The sequence below is a fragment of the Phoca vitulina genome, unplaced genomic scaffold, assembly GCF_004348235.1.
Source record: "Phoca vitulina isolate PV1807 unplaced genomic scaffold, GSC_HSeal_1.0 scaffold1, whole genome shotgun sequence".
Lineage (NCBI taxonomy): Eukaryota > Metazoa > Chordata > Mammalia > Carnivora > Phocidae > Phoca > Phoca vitulina.
In genome coordinates this window covers 38724518-38745728 of record NW_022589704.1, presented here as the reverse complement: position 1 = coordinate 38745728, position 21211 = coordinate 38724518, and the positions used below count along the sequence as shown (strand labels likewise).

The following is a 21211-nucleotide window of genomic DNA, read 5'->3' as shown; positions in this document are numbered from 1 at the left end:
AGCTCTGTGATAGCAGTGATTCTTTCATTCATTTTACAGTCCCTGTAATGCCTCACGCAGACTAGTTCCACAATCACCATTCGCTGAATAAATAAATCGAACAGGTCTCCTGGGAGCATGACAGTATAACATATAAGACTTTTGTAACATCTAGCTCTTTTTTTTTTTTTTTTTTTTTTTTTTTTTTTTTTTTAAAGATTTTATTTTATTTATTTGACAGAGAGAGACAGCTAGAGAGGGAACACAAGCAGGCGGAGTGGGAGAGGGAGAAGCAGGCTCCTGGCAGAGCAGGGAGCCCGATGTGGGGCTCGATCCCAGGACTCTGGGATCATGACCTGAGCCGAAGGCAGACGCTTAACGACTGAGCCGCCCAGGCGCCCCTGTAACATCTAGCTCTTGATTGTGGAACTAGACAAGAGTCTTCTGCTGCTCCACCAAGGTCATCAGTTTCAAAAGTGAACCACACATTAATTAGGGGAAAAAATGATCAACACATACAATACTAAAACATATGCTAGCCTCCCATGATAAAACTACATGTTAAATTTTTAAAACACCATCAGTGCTATAGAATACTAAAACATGCGCTAGCCTCTCATGATGCTGCTACAGAACTTGAATGGCCTAAACATGGATGAAAGACAAACAGGCACAAGGTGCACAGATAGGGATCAAGGGCATAATGAAACAGGGCAGTCGCAAGCAGATGAATAAGAATTTATTTTTAAGGACACATACAAAGCTTAATTTCATATCATGAAACTTAGCTATGACAGCACCATAAAATGCAACAGAAGAGTGCAGTCTGGCAAGCAACAATAACAGAGGTATAACTTGCTAAGTCTTGCTAAGCTACGGCTTTAGAGGACTTTGAGTCTATGACACTGAATCACCCTCAAGTAGCATGGGTTCTCATTTTGCCTTTCTCTGTGAATGGCTCCATACCTGCAGCATGTAACATGAGCAGAAAAAAAAACTGAATAGACTATTAAATGAGTCAATAAATAACTCAATCTCAGTATCAGTGGATACTGCTGTAAACAAAACAAAACCCCTCTTTTATCTGTATGCAATATGGTAAGAACTCCAGGCAGGTAGTTTTGAGCAGAGGACACATTGACATGGGAGTGACCTAAATTGCATGTCGCTCAAGATTCAAATTATGCTTGGGAGATAACTGGAAGCATGAAAAAGATATAGTTTACATTTAATGCTAGATGTCAACTCCTACTGTTTGCAGCTTGCTTGAAGTGAGACCAAAGACTTGACAGAGGAGTAGAGGTTTGATAAACACCACATTTAAACTGAAGAAATTTGGAAGATGCTTACAAATTTGTCTAATCTGCTCACATTTGCTTCTTTGTTCCCTGCAGACTATGTCGCCAGTGGTGAGTGATAAAGTTGGTATCGTGGTTTGGGGAGCTTACCAGCAAGCAAGGAGGGAGACCCAGGAAGCTACATGTTGCCCCAGTAGCCTACACTGGTGATGGAGGAAACCCCTGTGTGGGGAGGTTGACGAGCGGCAGCTTAAAAGTAAAGAGAGAAGAAAATTCTCTAGACCCACTGAACAAAAAGAAAAATGCGTATAGGGCTAGAAGCCAAGAGCCCAGAAGTAAGCTTACTGCTGTGAGGGAAACCCCTATTCCCCCATGCCCTGTGTTCCAGGAAGACAGACTTTTTCTGGGAAAACCCTGACTTCCTGCCCTATACCCTCATCCCTTTCCACAGGAAAGAAATAAATGACCCGTTGGTAAGTTTGACAGAACTAAGCATGTGTCACTCAGCTCCTTTCTCTATGGGATCTGCCTGCTTACAGAGAATATTAGTCTCTCTCAAACCTCAACACTATCAGCATTCAACAGTACCTTAAAGACAATAATACCAAACTCCATGTCAAAAATATATTTAAAATTCATGATTTTAAACAAAAGATCTATGACTACTACATTCCAATTGGTGCATCGGTCAACTTGTATTCCTATCTCAAGGACAAGAATGTTGTATTAAATATGGTTTCTGTTGTTAATTATTAACAGCAATCCAATTAATATTATTAAATTAGTATGCCTAATATATTACAATATTTAAAATTAAGCATCACTCAAAATATCAATAATTATTATTTAAAATCAATGCATTAAGAATAAAAATGAAAATAGTCAAAATAATTCAACCAATATCTTGTCTTCATAGGGTGGTTTTACTCAAGGCATAAAAGAGAGTTATGTTATTTTTCCTTCTAATCTTTCTGACTTTAGGAAGTTTCTTAGTTCTATTACCATTCTATTTTTAAAGGTACAAAAATGTATGTAATAACAGGATTGAGACTCAAGTACCCTTTTAAGGGTTTTAAGAGGATTGTCTTTATTTTGTTTTTTATAATTAGTGTATTCCGGCAATAGTACTAGTTGAAAAAATGCTGAAAAACCTGGGGGTAATAAAGCTTACCTCTTGTCCCGTTGAAATAGCTGTTTGTACTTCCATCGTCCAAAAGATTTGAGATACACAGAGCACTGTCTGTCCTGGCCAATCTCTCACCCAGTTAATTCGCATATTTTGTGTATAGGCAAGCAATGCAGCTCTGATTACCTAATTGGAAAAAAAATACTAAAGATCGTTTCACAGTTTACTTGAATGAGCTATACAATGAGGAGCTAACCTCCTAAACGGATTAATTCATACTGTTCAACTTTTTACATCTTAGCCAATTATGAAGACTCAAAGCATTGGTGAGACTATCTAAATTCAAGTTTATCCATATGCCTGTGAGCGAAAAAATACATAGCATTTTATTTTGTTGATACGTGATCAATTTGTGTGAACCACATTACATCAAATATTCATTTGACCAGTTCTAGCCACAGATATCCTAGATACATTTAGATGGATCAAGCACAAGCAATTTTATTGTGAAATACATTTAAGCCATTCCAAAATGAGATCTGTCAAATCCATAGACAATAATTTTCTTTGAACTTCATCAGATCCCCATTCAGCCATGGGCTCATGTACACATGCACACTCAGGCAAACCACACAACTCCTCTCAAGTTCCTCCTGTGTTTCCAGAGTTCACTTCTTCTCAGTCTGTAGATAGATGCCCAAGGCAATGATGACAAGCACAAGTGTATAATTCATTTATGGAGAGTTAAGTACCAGGAAAGTCAGGAAGTCTTATTTATGCTCTTTGCTACATGTTTTATGTCAAATTCATGTACTTCTCCACCATACATTTTCAGTGGATTGACATATCCACTTTTTCCACCAGCCATCAGTGAGAAACATTCTAATCTTTTATATGTATCAACCAAAAATAGTAATGTTGCCTGTGAGGTGATACCCACTTTAATGTTTGATTTCAGAAAAGACTGTCAAAATTAGATTTTTCTGAGAAATACATAAAGGATGTATGAACCTTTCTGGATTTCTAGTCTAGCTAGATATTTATGGAGCTTAACAGAGATGAAGGGCAGTGTTGGCTATTGATAACAAAGGAAATTTCAAAGGCCAGAAGGAGCCACAGAAAGGGCAGGTGAAAATGAGCAACTGAGAGATGGGAGGAACACAGAAAATAGAAGGCACTGTACAGAAATGTCAGGATGGAGTAAATACATGTTCTAGAAGGACAGTGTGGAAAGAACAAGAGGAAGACATTAAAATCTAAATCACAATTTCTACATAGTTGGATGAGGAGAAATATGATTATGAAAAGTTGTTTATTATTGTATGTAAAATAGATCTATGTGTGCCATATGTAAATATATGTGTATATATAGATACATAAATTTATATATATTTTGGAAGTGACATACACATGATAATCTAGTAAGATAAAGGGGCAAACATGCCAAGAACATGACTTTTTTATTATTTACAAATGACCCCAAATTCACTTAAGCATGCAATAGTCTTTCGAGCATACAAATACATACAGTAAAACATAGCAACACACATATTTCTATTTGTAGTACTTTATATTGCATTTGAGTAACACATTTCAGTAACACAAACTTACGCATAAACATTTGGGGAAGATATTTCCTACACAATTCCTTGCCATTCCATCTAAACACTCTGAAATGGCAACCAAAATACCTTCTCTAAGCACTTTGACAAAAAAAAAATTTTAAAATAGTTGTAATAGTATTAGGCAGGTCTAAAACAATGAGTTATCACTGTATATATCAATTAACAAACCATATAACCAAGGCTGCTAAGTAGTGGTCAAAGTGGATTCATTTACATTGCTTACAACTACATAAATGGGAATCTTATTTGTCAATATGTCTCAAGGCCTATGAAATCTCATCTTTTTGACCTAGTGATCCTATAAATAAGAAGTTATCATAAGAAATAATTCAATCAAAGAAACCAGCTATATCTATATGGATACTTAATCCACTATAGGGAGAAATGAAAAACTGTCCAAATGACTTTACATCTACTTAAAAACTATTATGAAGGCAGATATTAAAACTATATTTAAGAAGAGAAAGCAGCACTCAGACACATGATATCCACTGAACATTTAGATTCTAAGGAATTTTTTTAATAATGTGTGAGAGAATCTGAAAAATCAATGAAAACTGTTGTTGATTAGGACATCATGCCATATTTCCTTCTCATTCCTGCTCTCCTGATCCCCAACTCAATCATGATTTTATTCTTGATGAAGAACTTGAATGCTAAGTCCACATTATAGTGAAAAAATGAATTTAAGTGCTCAGTTAATCTGTATTTATTGCCATGACTTGAAATTTTCTACTAATAAATATAATTACAAACGACTGAGTTGATGTTTTATGAGATATGGAAAATATGAAGTGACTGTTATAGGAAGTATTTGTGATTTTCTAACATTTTGGTATATTTTTTGTATATACATGGAACAAAAAGATTCACTATAGAAACATACATGTCAAAGAGATTGATGTGAAACTGTAGAGAGATGCATCCAAGGCAAGACTAAACACAGACTCTGTAGAACAAGGTGTGTTTAATTAATGATGAAAGAACTAGCATGTGGCTGCAAAAAATGGGACTTAGGACTAAAACCCAAGTTTTCTATAGTATCAATTGGTATTTTGTCCCACTTTTCAAGTGAGTCCCCATGAAATTAATTTCATAGACCATATATTTGTCTTTAATTGACTGTTACAATTGAACTGGTAATTCATGACTCAATTTCTGTCTAAAGAAAACAGTGCATTTATTAACGATACATTTTTTATATAATCTCTACCCCCAACATGGGGCTCAAACTCAGGTCCCCGAGAGCCAGAGTCACACACTTTGCCAACTGAGACACAGATGCCCCCAATGATACATTAATATTCTCAATCTTTACTAGAAATAATAATAAACACACCCAAGTACCTTGTGGATGGATTTAATCATGACTCTCTCTAATTCAACCAACCACTTCTCCACTTGACCTCTGGCTTTGGCCGTTGAAATGGTCTCTGTGAGTTCCACAACCTCTCCTTCACTACTCTTCATGTGAGTAATGTCTAACATTTCTGTAAATTCTACTTTTGCAATTCCTTCAAAACATTTCTTCAAGTGAGGTTGCACCCTGTCAGGGGAAAAATGTTTAATAGAATTGATCAAAGTAAAGCAATTCCTTAACTCTCAGTGTTCTTTGTATACCAATCTTCATCCACAATTTATAAATGTGCATTATGTGTTAGGCCCCTACTCAGTGCTGCTAGGGATGAAACACTGAGGGGGAACAAAAGACATGATCCCTGCCTGTATGGGTTACACAGTCCAGTAGGAGGTCATCATTAATTGAATAATCACAAAAAGATCTGTCAAACTATAATTATAATAAGAGCTACAGAGGACACACCCATGAGGTTTTGTTTCCAACACAATGAATTAAAAGATGTTAAAAGTAACATAAGGAGCAAATCAATCTTGACTAATAGATCATACACTAATTGGAAGAAACTTCAAATGCACAAAACTAGCTTTTTCAACTGGGATCTTCAGAGACTGCTTACAAATCATGAACTAAGTTCAGCACTTTACATACCTCACAATTCACTAAATCAACTGCTTTGAAGGTTTTCAACTATAGTCATTGTAATATAGATGGGAGGGGCTGAAGCCCTCATTTTTGGCACATTACCAATAACCAATTGAACTCATCTTTCAATAGGCAATGAAGAAGCGGAATGTAAAAATTCAGATGGAAATCTGAGCCTAAATTTATCTTTTTGTCTGGATTACTTGTCTCCTACTTTGAAGGCACAAGGCACAAAACTAACAAATTTAATAAATATCCATTCACTGTCTGTTATATACTAGACATACACATTCTTCTAAGGAATTGGGAATCAGCACTGGAAAAAAAAAAGTCAAAAATCTCAGCCATCATGAAGCTTATATTCTGCTAGAGGAAATCAGACAGTAAACAAATAAGTACATTATAGAGTATGCCCAGATGATAAAAAAAGATGCCAAAGGAAAAGAGGGCAGAGAAGATAATCCAGGAAAGGTGGCTAGGAAGGGCTGGAACGGTTGCCATTAAATATAGCGGTCAGGGAAAGTCTTCCTGAGGGGCAGACATTTGAGCAGGTTTCCACAAAAATCTAGAGGAGGTAAAAGAAGTCATGGATATTTAGATAAGGAGCATCTTATGCAAAGAGGACAGTACACCAAGGGAGGAGGCTGCCCCTTTTATAGTGGAATTGGAAGGACTATAACAGAATGAACAAGAAAACAGTGGGAGATAAATAGGAAGGATAATGAGAGACCACCTGCATGGGTCATTGCAAGCCACTGTAAGAGTAACGTGTTCTGAAAAACCTGTAAGAGAAAATAAAGTATGAAATCCTCCCCAAGATGCATCACATTTGGAAAAATATCCTTCAATGATATTATGTTTTTAATAATTACATTGATTACTGATAATATTTAGAATATTCTTGAACATAATTATACACATTTACATTCTGCCTTATTTTAAAAAATTAAATTTAAGCAGATAAATTTAGCTATGTGTTATATATGTAAGTTACTTACCTAGTGGGATCTTTAGTCTCAGACAGTATCTCAAGAAGTTCATCATTAGACAAGAAAAAAAATCTGGGGAAGAAAAGACGTTTCTTTTCCAAATATTCATTAAGTCCTTTAAGAATGAGTTCCAAAAGTTCATTTGATTTTTTCAGCCTTTCCAGCATTCTCTCAATAGTTACAACTTGTAGAACACGTCTGTCCTAAAAATTAAAAACACCCAACTCAAAAATATTAGGTACTAGCTTTATTTGTATTCATATTATATCTGAGATTATATGTTTTTAACTGAACAAAGGTTAACCAAAATTTAAGTGAATATTTATTTTTTAAAAGTAGTCTCGCATATTCTAGATCTAACTAGCCTTTTTAATTAGTAAGAGTCCCGTTGACTTGAACCATAGCGATAATGCTCAAATTTCTCATTCTAAGTTGGAAAGTGTGAGAAACAAAAAATGAGCATGAGTGAGAGAAGAAGACAGGAAGGGAAGGGAGGGGAGGGGAGGAGGGTGTAGAGGAGGGAAGTGGGAAGGAGGGTGAGTAGGAGGGTGAGCACCCATCCACAGGGCTGGGGCAAGAACAGGGGACTCACAGGAAGGATGGGAGAAACAAAATAACAGTATGAGATATGTTTGTCTTTTATTCTTTGAGAAAAGGTATTCTAAAATGATAAATCATCATTATTTCAGATATTGTTATCAGGAATAAAATAACACAATCCCTGTTTTATAACAGTAGATAAAAATGTAAGCGTTTGGGGGTGAAGAAAGGAGTTTTTGATAAAAATCTTACATTGCAACGAAAAGTATTTGGCACTACACTGTAACACTGCTTGCTGAAGGACTTAAGTTCCAGCTATATTCTTCCTGAACTCTCTAGAAGCTAAGACTGTTCTACCGTTAAGGCACGGATTTCGGAACATTTTATCACCAAAAAGTGCCACTGTGAGCTGTTTGGTTTAAAGTTTTTCAAACACGGTCAAGTATTTAAAAGAGCTTTCTTTTATGCTGTGGGACGCAAAATAAGAATTAGAACCAAAAGGTGGTCTTAAGAACTGATATTTTTAAAGAGTAAGTCGTTTCTTGATTTATCAAAATATCTGTATAAATAACCACTGGGTTTATGAAAATCTTTAGGAACACATTTTTAAAATACAATCTAGATATCGTTGAAATAAAATTCTTTTTACTTCTTTTTCTTTAACACCTGATTGATGTCATCTAGATCTAGTCTTGGTCTTTTAATTCCAAACTCAGGGATCACCACTGACAACAATGACAAATAATAAAAGTTCTTTACTAAGTAAGCATCAATATGTTAGAAAAAGGGCTAAAACACATTGGATATATTAATCGCCAGACCAAATAATAGTGAGAAGACGCTAGTATATTTATTAATATAAGTACCAGGGCATTGTAGAAAATTTATAGATATTGAGAGAAGGTTGTTAAAAAAAATGAATATGGAATTTCGAGATTAACTTATTTAGCTTACTTGTGGCACTCAGCCATAACTAAGAGATCAACCAAAAATGTCAGTTGTAAACTGTTCTATACAGAAATTTTATACTCCTGCAGGACTCTCTAAAATGTTTTTGTTAATATACTTGGAATGCAGCTGAAAGAGAAGTTACACTTTCCTGCTTTGTTTTGAATTTTAACAATGTAACTTGGAAACACAGCAATTTAATCAAATAATATAATTATCATTAATACCTGTTTTCTCAATAAAACAGGTTCACATGAAGTATGTAACATATCATTTTATTCTCTTCAAAGAGACAATTTTAAAAAGACATTTTCTTTCCTAACAGTTTTATGTTTAAATAAACATTTGTTTAAAACGCATGTAAGAAGAAGCATGACAAAGACTCAGGTCATAATTTAAATGTGCAATTCATCCAATAAAGAAAGGATAGAGGAGTACTCTGGTACTCCTAAATCCCAAAACCAAAATGATGTTCTCAGAGTGCCACCTTCTGGTAACATATGCCTTTCCTTGTTAGAAAAAAAATAAACCAAAAAAGCTGAACAGTTGCTAATAAATGTTAAAAATTCCTTTCACAAATTAACAAGATTTGTTTCATTCTCAGCCAAAGAATTTATTGCAATATTGCTATCTTGGATCTGAGGTTTGAAAGCTAAAGAAAAATTCAGCTATTTAAAACAACAGGTCATGTTTCTCTCCCTAAATATTACAATTACAAAAGAAATACCTCTGGAAGCACTTAACATTTAAGTAAAAATTTTTTATTGGATTCCTGAGGTCAAACCTATTTAGACAGATTAGCCCAATGACTGAGAAAAATGTGAGAGCTCTAAATGAACAAAGGCAATAATCTATGTACCTTTGTATGTGGACTTAAGAAAAAATAAATAAAAGTAATCATCTCATTCCTGGAAACTAAAGTACCTTCACTTTCTTCCTGTGAGAAGGTGACCATAACAAAGACTGCATCAGATAAAGGAAAGCGTAGACCTGGTTCCTAAATCCCAAGGCTACTTATTACCTGTGTGACCTTGGGTCATTTATTTAACTGGAGTCTCTGTTTTCTTATCTCTAAAATGGGAATAAGAGCCCTCTTCCAAAGTTATGAGGACCAAACTAGATAAAATATTTGAAGAATCTAATATGGTATAAGCATAAGAAGCACATATACCTGTAACTACCCTTTATTTTCTCTTCCGTCACTGTCTGTTGAAGAGACAGACAGAAAGATGCTCCTGGGGGTGGGGTGCAGTGGGGCAGGGTGGGTGGATGGAAGGAATGAGGAGTTACTTCGCTCCCTCAGTTTCACGGAGTTAAAATGAACAGTTTATAATCTGCCACTCTTCAGGGAAGCTATTTATCATTGTAAAATAAAACTGGCTTTAAGTCCCTTGAAGTAGTGCCATAAGATCTTGCTCTGCAGAAGGCATTCCATCAGTATTTGTTGAACGCTTGAGCGAACGCAGGATGAGGCAAGCGTGTAGACACACAGAGCAACCCAAGGAAAGTACAAGCCTCCATCGTGCACCAGGATGGAACTTATGAGCTGTGTTCTCAGGACATAACAATAGATGTTCTAATAGGAAACTACTAGAAATTTGAAATTTAGTATGACTCCCTTGACACTTTAATTACTTTCTGTCTCCTGGAGGGGAAGAAAAGGAATTATTAACTGTCATATACATATATATATATATGTTTGGTTAAAGGAATAATTCTACAAATTGTATGGGTCTTCTTTTGCTTCACAAGTATCACTACTCTCAGCAGCTCAAGTGACAATCTACTGGGTGATTTACATTTTTAAACCAAATCCCTGTGATATCAGGGGCCCAAAACTTGCATTTGGGTATATAGAGAAAGCATTCTAATTACTGCCACCAGGAAGCTTCACAGAAAGCAGAGTTTCATACACTTAATGGAATTAAGCTCAAGCCAGTTTAGTAAACTTCCACAACCATAAACTTCCTAATCAGAAATCCCTGGACAACAGAAAACTTTTAAGAAGATACTCATTAAACCTTTTAAGCACTAAGAGAGAAAATGTGGATTCACAGAATGGACCTTGGGATACATTGCCTTGCATATCTTTCAGGTTTCTGCCAAGGTTTCCGGCAAAGGAGGCTCAGCGGTATGAGGGTCAGACTACCTAGAGTCAATCAAACCAATCCAAATGTCCCCATTTCCAGTTCTCACCATCCTACTCTTTCCCGGTAAGTAATCTACCTTTCATATAACAGATCTGGCAAGGCTACAAATTAAATTACATTATAATTCGCCAACCCACAGAATCAGACTCTATTGCTCATTTTTGGCTATGTCAAACTTGTAGCGAGGAGAAATAAGAGGTTCTTTGAGGGCAGTCACAGAAGCTCCTTAGTCTTCTGACCATGCTTTGAGTAGAGTTTTAAATTCTGAATTAAGCTGTATCATTCTTTAATTTCTCCAGTGCTTTTAAAAGAATTCAGCCCATCTCATATCCCCTTTATCTCAAATTCCTACCATGCTGACTGATTCCAGCAGCCACTTGGTCCACCAAAGCATTACCTATAAAATAGACTCTTCATTCCAGGAGACCAAGAGCATAATTTAAGTGATTTTTGTACTGCATGCCAGGAACCACCAGGGCTCCATCTTCAAATGGTAACTAGATTTTTACCATCCTAAAACCCAGCTGGGTCCTATAAACAATCCTAGTTCCATCTTTGAGGTGTTCACACATTTATTCAGAATTCAGTGCAGAATAGAATCCTTCTAGGTACACTAAGCAAAAAAAGATACTTAATGTAGGGAATGAAGCGATTACAAAAATCATTAGAAGGTCTGGGGGAGCACATTTCAGGAGAGACTCCTGAAACACTGTGAGGCTGACCTTCCAGGAGTGTCTCTACCCCTGCCCCAATCAGGACAGGATACCACCACGAGCACTACTGCATTCAAGGACACACTATGGTGACTGTGAATCTAGGGCTCAGAAAGCCACCATCATCACTGCCTCTAAATACCTATAAAACTGATGACCAGACACTGAAGTCTTGCTGGAAAAGAAAAAAAAAGAAGTCTTGTGCTCATCATCTTGCCTGACAGCAGAAATACCTAAAATGGCAACAAGATGGCTTCAATTTCACTTATGCTTTCCAAATCCCAAGTGAGTGTTTATAGTTGTCTAAATCTCATTCACTGCCAAAAACTAGATGCTAGGGAGTCTGAGGGAGGTGATTTTTAGCTTTCCAGCTCACTAGAAAGAAGGGAGATGTGTGGTGCCAAGTGATCATATTTACTATAGTAAAGAGAAAGAAAGAAAAAAAAAAAGAATGGACTCCTAAGTTTTTCGCCTGAGCAACCAAGGAAATGGTATTTATGTGTACTAAGATGGGGTTAGACTACAAGAGGAAAAGTTTTGGGGAGAAGTTCGAGAGTGCATTCTTCTGCCTGTATGGACTACAAATGAAGACTTGTAAGGGTCAAAAGTTTGAAAGTGAGTGCAGTATACATGAAGAAAGATTATTCACTTCTTTCACCTCCAAACGGTAGGCAGTTAACTGGTTTCCATCCCTGAATCTTAAGGAGGTGGGCCAAGAGAATCCTTAGAAATGTTTTCAAGTGTCTGCAAAGAGAGGAAGCTAACATCTCTCCCAATTGAAAGTCTGCTCCAGTGCGACCAGAGCAGGAAAAGAACCGCAGGAGAAGATGGTGTGGTGGAATGACCAGTTGAAGGAGGGGTGCTCAAGGCCACCACAAGGTACAGATGATGGATCCCACCTTTCTGCAAGCCAGATGAAATTAAGGGCTATTGACTTGTGAAATACTGCTGTAGCCTGGGGCAGAGACACACATGTGAGAAAAATGCGGCAGTAACCACCACTGAAAGGTCAGGTTGAAGATGCAGCCAAATCTCACAGAGGATGTCAAACCTGGGAGATGCTGCTCATGATAGGATCTCTTACCAGACAGAGCTTGTTGGGAGCTTCACCTGTCCATACTGAGTCAATTTGTGGACTTCACCTGTCCACAACTTATCTAAAATCTAGACCAGTTGTGATGACCAAAAGTAAAAGTATAGTGACTGCCTGGACTCCACTGACAGGAGGCTGGCCATCGTATGACCTCCAACAAAAAGGACAGCCAATTTGACTGGATCAGTTATATCAGTAAATCCTCTCTCGTTCTTGCCCTCTTCCTATCTTTCTCCCCCCTCTCCCTCCTTCTCTTTGTCCCAGCACCGGGCAATAAGCGCAGGAAGGAGAGAAGTAGTGTGGGAGGGCAGTCCCCACATCTCCCCAACACTGGAACCTCCGCTTTACCTACCCTGTGCAAAGGAGAAGAGCTCAGGGTAGAACATGAGACTGAGGTTTTGAAATAGGTACAGCTAAGTCTTTATAGGCAAAACTATCTTAATAGTGATTGAAAAATTCTGGAATTAGATTGAATGGTCAATAACGGAGCCTCTCCTAGTGAGACAGGATCTTTGGTAGCAGGTTTCAGAATATTAAATTATCTTTCACATTCTCTATTTAACCTCCGAGTCTTTTCTCTTGCCTAGTTCTAAAAGAACCTTTGTTAGGAATCCCTCAGATGGAAATTGATGGCTTTTTGTATCAAACACTTAATTCAGTGATGTCTCTACTACACAGGTCATCTCATTAGCCTTCCTGAGAAAATATGGACTTTATTTTCAAAGCTTTGGGGAATATGGACAAAAGCTGTCCTGAATACTAATATATTGAGAAAAAGAAAATGTAAAACCAGTTCAGGAAGACAATCAGGTCTTACAGCAAGAGTAAAGGAAGTGTCACCCAAAAGAAACTGCTTATTTGGGATCAAGAGTAAGTTATGTTTTTTTGTTTTGTTTTGTCTGTTTTTCTTTTAAGTATGGTGTTTTATTAGTTTCAGGTGTACTTGTTTGTTTTTTAAGATTTATTTATTTTAGAGAGGGGAGAAAGGGGTAGAGAGAAAGGGAGAATCTTTGAGGAGACTCCACAATGATCATGGAACCCAGCTCAGGTCTCAATCCCACGACCCTGAGATCATGACCTGAGCTGAAACCAAGAGTCAGACGCTCAAACGACTGTGCCCTCCAGGTGTCCCTGTTTTTTAATTCAGCAGTTTGATAGAATTGAAGATCTGTCTCCTTAATTTACTAGCCCCAGCATAGCTGCCCTTTTTCTAGGTACTAAAATACCTATAAAATTTCCTTAGCAATAAGGGGTTTTGAAGAGTATTTTGATCAAATACCAAAAAAAGAGTGTATTTTTTAATTTTAAAAATTATCTTAACTAGGAAAACACAAACATCTACTTTTTGTTTTGAACAACCAAAAAAATTCTCCTTCATCCTTTTCCAAGTGAAAATGTGTACATGTTGTAAGGGTTTGCCCTTTTGTAAGGAAATGATATACAAAAGGCTAAATTTTTAAAATAAATTAGAGATGATTAAATGTATTACAAAGTGACTCACCAATAGGTCCTTTAAATATAGAATTCCGGTGTGATTAATTTTACAGAAGTTTGGTTTATACAGAGGTATGTTTCAAGTATTACTACATAAAATGAAGTAAACTTATTAAACCCATGTCTATCATTCTGAATATTTTTCCTAGCAAGTCATATAGTTGATGTTGAAACAGTATTATCCAGGGCGCCTGGGTGGCTCAGTTGGTTAAGCGACTGCCTTCGGCTCAGGTCATGATCCTGGAGTCCCGGGATCGAGTCCCGCATCGGGCTCCCTGCTCGGCAGGGAGTCTGCTTCTCCCTCTGACCCTCCCCCCTCTCATGTGCTTGCTCTCTCTCATTCTCTCTCTCTCAAATAAATAAATAAAAAATCTTTAAAAAAAAAAAAAACAGTATTATCCATATTTACGATTATAGTCACAACTTTCAAAGTTTAAATAATAACAATATGTGTATTTCTATTTTAGGGTAGGAAAATTTTAAGATAATACTCATCTTACCTTCCAGTATTGTATTTGATCAAAAACACCAATGGAGAAATTTACATTCATTTAATGAATATAATTTAATAACTAATATTTCTTCTACTTTAATGTTAACTCCCCAGTAACATACAAACCATGCTTTGTGGGCAATAAATGTCTTTTGAATTGAACAAAAAATCATATCTTTTTCAGTGCTACTAGTTTGGGAACCAAATTCCACCCTTAAATTGTCAGTTCAGTATTTGTGTTTTGATTGATTGCATTTTGTTTGTGTTTATTGGTCTTTTTAAATTTATCTTTGCAACTCATCTTTTTTTTAATTTTTTTTATTTTTTTCTATTTCTTGGATTTTTTTTATTTTATTATGTTAATCACCATAAATTACATCATTAGTTTTTGATGTAGTGTTCCATGATTCATTGTTTGCGTGTAACAACCAGTGCTCCATGCAGAATGTGCCCTCTTTAATACCCATCACCAGGCTAACCCATCCACCTGCCCCCTCCCCTCTAGAACCCTCAGTTTGTTTCTCAGAGTCCATAGTCTCTCATGGTTCGTTTCCCCCTCCAATTCCCCCCGCCTCATTTCTCCCTTCCTACTATCTTCTTTTGTTTTTAATATATAATGTATTATTTGTTTCAGAGGTACAGGTCTGTGATTCAACAGTCTTACACAATTCACAGCGCTCACCATGGAAGACATCCAAATTGCCAACAGACACATGAAAAAGTGCTCAACATCACTCTGCATCAGGGAAATCCAAATCAAAACCTCAATGAGATACCACCTCACACCAGTCAGAATGGCTAAAATTAACAAGTCAGGAAACGACAGATGTTGGCGAGGATGCGGAGAAAGGGGAACCCTCCTACACTGTTGGTGGGAATGCAAGCTGGTGCAGCCACTCTGGAAAACTGTATGGAGGTTCTTCAAAAAGTTGAAAACAGAGCTGCCCTACGACCCAGCAATTGCACTACTGGGTATTTACCCCAAAGATACAAATGTAGGGATCCGAAGGGGTACGTGCACCCCGATGTTTATAGCAACTCATTGTTTTTTTAGATGCCTAAAGAGAAACTTATTGTTTGAGTGGCATGCTGCCATGTTCCCACTGTAGTGCATTTCAGTGATGGTGCAGCCCACAACAAGGGGGGCATAAAATAGAGGGGACATCACGTGCTGCATATGGTGACTTCCTGCCAGAGCATCCAGTAGGAACCACTAATAGAACCACCTGTCATTAAATAATGCAAATTACTTTGGACCCCAAGAAGTAGTCAGGACAAAATATCTACTCAGTTTATATTTCTTCCTCCTAGGATTCTAAAATAATATCTGAAAAAGGAACCTATGTGGGGGAAAAGACAATGACTTTTTTGGATTGTTTTGAAAACAAAAATCTTGTCACTTCAACCAAATAATTACATTCTCAGAGATTTTCACCTACTTGTACAACACTTTTCATTATATCTCTCCATGTTTTATCCACAGTTGTAAATCGTCTTCCTTCCTCAGGCATTTGAGACATAATGTCTGGAGAACTGAAAATGGGCTCCAAATATAGCCATGTGGCTTGGACCTTGAGCCATTCATCCAGAATTTCCTGAAGCAGCAGGAGCTTGCTCTCCCATTCTCTGAGAAGCAAAACACACTGGTTCAACAGCAAATCAAGCAATGTTTCAAATGACAAAACTCAAAACGATACCTATGATTGTCAATCTTGTATGCAGTGCTGCTATTCCCATTCCATTCCTCTACCTTCATTTGACAACAAATCATGAAATTTGTTCCACAAAATCTGTTTTAAAATAATAGCACCAGCATTTATGTTTATATGGAATATACATGTTCAGATATACCTTTCTACAAATGGCTGGTTTCTGGATATGCCATAGCAATAAACCTTCCTGCAAATCAACTCCATGGCTGGAGGGTACAAACTGGGAAATGAGATTTTGGAGACAGTAATGATGTTCTTAGTGAAGGGCACTTTGAACTCCTTAGGAAAGGTAGTTACATCCAAGACTCATTTCCTTGAACATTCCCCTTTTTAAAAAAAAAAAAAATTGAGGCCATAAAGGCTTTATTTCTAGAACACAATATTTTATTTCATAAGATCTAACTGGCATTTAAAGAAAAATCTACATAATCTAAAATATAATAGTGTGGCATTCATGAGAAGGAAGCATTTTTAATCTACAATAGTGATCTATTCATTTCTAAATATGGAGTACAAAAATAATGACAAGATTTCCTCAAGAATATTATAATTACACTATAAACTAATTATTTTATAAGCACGATTGTAAGGTCTCTGCATGTGTTTGCTCCCTCCTCACCATAACCCTATAAGCTCCAGTATATCTGTTTACCAGTGGGGAGACTAAGGCACATAGCGAGGTTCAAGTCCACCTGGCTAATAAATGATAGCACCAGATTGGAACCCAGATTGCTGCGATCACTGTGCTACAAAAGATAAGATAGCCGTCGAGAAGAATGATCGGTCAACGGCAACAGACCCTAGAGATGGGATAGCTTTATGTGTAGATTAATACATTACTCCTCATTTATAATTAGTGACCTGTAATTTTAGACTGTTGAAACCAAGCCCTGTAAATAGAAGTCTAAAAGCCACCAGGCATTTTCAAACGCTTTTCTAAAATCCCTTCAACATTTATCAGTGAATTTGTTTAACCTCTTTTCACAAGAAGAAATGCCTCTGCCTCCCATCGTTCTTCCCTCTTTCTCCATCTAATCCCTGACTGACATGGAAAATTTCCCACTAGCTAATGATCTCATGGATAGCCCTTAAAAATCCAATCTGGTTATACCACTTTCAGAGTAGTTAAAAAAATTACTCTTGATGAGCACATTGGAGCAAGCAAGGTAGGAGGCAGAGCAACAGGGGGAACTAGGCCAATGGCAGAGAATACTCAAGTTTAGGATTAACACATCAATAACCAGAGGTGGACACTGCCAAGCAGTTAGCTTGCCCTTGTCATACAAATTCTTATTGAAGATGGTAGTAGGAGTTGGATTTACTCTCTTTTTGAAGGTAAATATAAACTGTTTCTTACAAACTACAAAAATTTAAAAAAACAGACAGGATAAGGATTTAATTTAATCATCTGTGTCAGATGCCTGAAACTCTAGACTAGAGTCATAGTATTCATACTTCTGCACTTACCTAGCCATCCTTCAGGCATAGAAGTGAAAATTACAATAAACTTTCAAGGATGATCTACAATAACCTAATTAGTATATTTGGAAAATGACATTATCTTCAGTTTCATAGTTTATATGTTCTATGAGCTATGTGCAGAGATGTGAAATTATTTTTGAGTCAAATGTGTAAGATCAGACTGTAAGCAATAAAAATGAGTTTCTGGAGGCTGATTGTCCACTACCTTTGTTATGACTACAGATGATAGCAAAGGAGTAAGTACTATTCCAAATGCAAAGAAGGTTATCATTCCTTCCAATCAACTATTTAAAATATTAAGTATGAAGTGCAGAATCAACTTTCAAAAAGAACTGTATATTACATACAAGTGATAATACAAATTACATACAATTTTGGTAACATGGCATAAACCTTGTCATATAAATATTACTTTACCTTATTTGTTTTTCATAAGGCTTGATGAAAGGAGAGCCTCGCATAGTTTGTGTTTTAATAATGTGGTCATCCAACAACATCTGAATTTCATCAACTGATGACAGAATAAATGTCCCACTTTCTCTATAAGGAAGAATGACAAATTCCATTGTATCCCACTCATTAGTCATCTTGTCCATGGACTTTTCAAGAGAATATTCTTTGCTAGCTGCTTCACTAATACCTTCAAACCTATCTAAATATGGTTCCAAATCCATGTCTAAAAAAGTGAAGACAGTGGAGTCATCTGCTGGCTGCAGTGGGTAGCCAACAATGTTGGACATGGCCTCCCAGTGCCTGGGGCGCAAACCAGGATTACAGATCACTTGAATGAGAGGAATGTGCTGCTTGAAATCTTCTACCTTTGCTCTTACTTTTTTTGTCATTGCCAATGCATTTGGAGAATCGTGGAAGATTTTCTCCAGCTTATACAGTCCTCTCCAGTAATTTCCAACATCTGTTTCTACTTGGTCTGGATTCACCTTATGATACGGGCCTTCAGTCCATCCTCGGTATTTGTTGCTAAATTCAACAGCAGTTTCGTAGAGACGAAGGTAAGGGTTCAAACCATCTTGGATTTTTTTACGTTGAGGATATATTGATGGTAGCCAACCAAACGCCTCTTCTTCAGCATTAAATTGCTCAATCTGGAATGATAGGTATAAAATATATTATTCTAGAAGTGAAGGATATTCAAAATTAATTTTTAAAAAACATTTTTAATCTAATGTGACCCCAAAGCCCTCACTAAGCCCCAAAGTTAAACTGAAATTAGGCCATAATCCAGAATTGCTGAGCAGTAATCTATCCTTTCTATTTTTTTTATTACATTTTCCAGAGAATAGTATCTGGTTAAGTTAAAATAGTAATGACATATATGTAAAGAAGTCTTTGCCCATCCAGATATATCGAGGTTATACCATCATTTATTAATTAACAAGAACTTAAGGACTTTTTTTTTTAAATATTTTATTTATTTAGTTGACAGTACAAGCAGCAGGCAGAGGGAGAGGGAGAAGCAGTTTCCCTGCTGAGCAAGGAGCCGATGTGGGGCTCGATCCCAGGACCCTGGGATCATGACTTGAGCTGAAGGCAGACGCTTAACCGACTGAGCCACCCAGGTGCCCCAAGAACTTAAGTACTTTTAATACACACAGCATTATCAGGTACTGTGGAAAATAGAGAAAAAAGTATTATGTTGCAAAATACCAACTCTAAGGAGGTAGTATTTCAGCTCAGGAGATAGACATGCATATGTAGAAAGTTAAATTGCAATTGTTCAACAATAATATGAGGCAATAGAAGAGATGTCTTAGAGTAGTAGCTCTTTAATATACGTGAATAGTATATACTAAAAATGCTCTCACTCAGAGGTAAGAGATCATGGTGAATAGATGTTTAGGTAGGGAAGATGCAACCAGAAACGGGTCTTGAAGATGTGTGTAGGGTAAGAAGAGGCAAAGAAGGGATGCCTGGGTGGCTCAGTCAGTTAAGCATCTGCCTTCATTCAGGTCATGATCTTGGGGTCCTGGGATGGAGCCCAGGGTTGCGCTCCCTGCTCAGTGGGGAGTCTGCTTCATCCCCTCCCCCTGCTCCCCCCCACTTAAGCTTGTTCTCTCTCAAATAAATAAAATCCTAAAAAAAAAAAAAAGAAGAGGCAAAGAAAGTATTAATTTCCTCTTTGTTTAATAGTGAAGTATGTGAGGATATGGGTGGTTTAGAGGAGAAATCTATAGAGTTGAAAAGTGTGAGTTAGGTATATAAATTATGCAGGTTACCCAAAATTTCAGTGGCCACCGAATTCTAAAACCTATGGTTTCTCCTTTCTCAACATGTGTTCACACTTTTGTGACTATTATAAACTATTTAATTACCTGAACTAACAAGATACTAAAATCTTCGATTTTAGGAAACAGGAAAGCATCATAATGTGGTCTGTTTTCGTATTTCCCCTTTTTATAAAAAAAATACAATTAAAAATCTCAAACATCCTCTTTGGCAAAGGGTATGGCTTTTCCACCTCCAGCTTCTTCTAACGAGAAAGCCAAGTTCTGACATAGCAATATTGGGAACAAAGTGGCCCAATGGGAGAAGATGATGGGTCTAATTTAAAAACACAGCCACCAAATCTACACTGGCTTCTATGAAGACGGGCAAACTAACGAGTAAGCAGGTACTAGCACATGATGTAAATGATTCAGTGATGCAAAATAAAAAATAAGCAGATGGAAATATCACTCTATCTTTTAAATAAAAGACAGAGGCTGCTGAGATAACTACCAAAAGGAAACAGCAATGCTGCTTCTCCTCAAAGCATGTCTATTGGATCTGTTTTTGCCATTTATTATTTTTTATTTTTTAATTTATTTTTTATTTTTTTTAAAAGATTTTATTTATTTATTTGCCAGAAAGAGAGAGAAGGAGAGTACAAGCAGGGGGAGTGGCAGGCAGAGGGAGAAGCAGGCTCCCCAACAAGCAAGGAGCCCCATGTGGGACTCGATCCCAGGACCCTGAGATCATGACCTGAGCCGAAGGCAGATGCTTAACCATCTGAGCCACCCAGGCACCCCTATTATTTTTTAAAAACTTTAATTCCAATATAGTTAACATACCAAGTTATATTAGTTTTAGGTGTACAGCAGAGTGATATTTGCACCATTTATATTATTCTCTAAAGGTAGTTGAACTTTTATTTTAATCTATTTTTAAAAGGTGAATATAGAACTCAAACTCAATGCTCTTTCTTTTGAACTAATTCATCCTCTTAAAAATTTTAAAATTATACCTTTTCTGCTGCTAAGTCCAACTTTCCATTCAGTGCTTGAGCCTTTTTCAGGTATCGCTGTACATCCTGAAGGTCTCCAAAGGAGTAAAATTCTTCGGCCTGTTTAGCATAACTCTCCAATTCCTCCACAAACCGTTCACACCGTAACTAGTACAAACAATATTTGTTGTTAGGATTTTTTTAAAGGTAAAACCCCTAGGCATCACAAGGAAGTTTAAATATTTGTAAAGATTATCAGAATTATTATTCTATTTTGTCACTGGCAAGATATAAAGAAAGGAATCATCTGGAAGAGGACAAGGATCTAAAACATGCATAATTTTTAA

At 36.8% G+C, this 21211-nt stretch overlaps 1 protein-coding gene across 1 annotated transcript in view; it reads right to left on the bottom strand.

The window, feature by feature from the left end:
* The window catches only part of DNAH7 (dynein axonemal heavy chain 7), a 260029-nt gene that overhangs the window by 174535 nt on the left and 64283 nt on the right, over nt 1-21211 (bottom strand). The window contains exons 17-22 of the mRNA XM_032405789.1: nt 20886-21032; nt 18062-18747; nt 15890-16076; nt 7029-7222; nt 5366-5574; nt 2449-2579 (exon numbers count right to left, since the gene is read on the bottom strand). Of these exons, the coding sequence (XP_032261680.1) occupies nt 2449-2579; nt 5366-5574; nt 7029-7222; nt 15890-16076; nt 18062-18747; nt 20886-21032 (1554 nt within the window). The remainder of the gene's footprint in view (nt 1-2448; nt 2580-5365; nt 5575-7028; nt 7223-15889; nt 16077-18061; nt 18748-20885; nt 21033-21211) is intronic.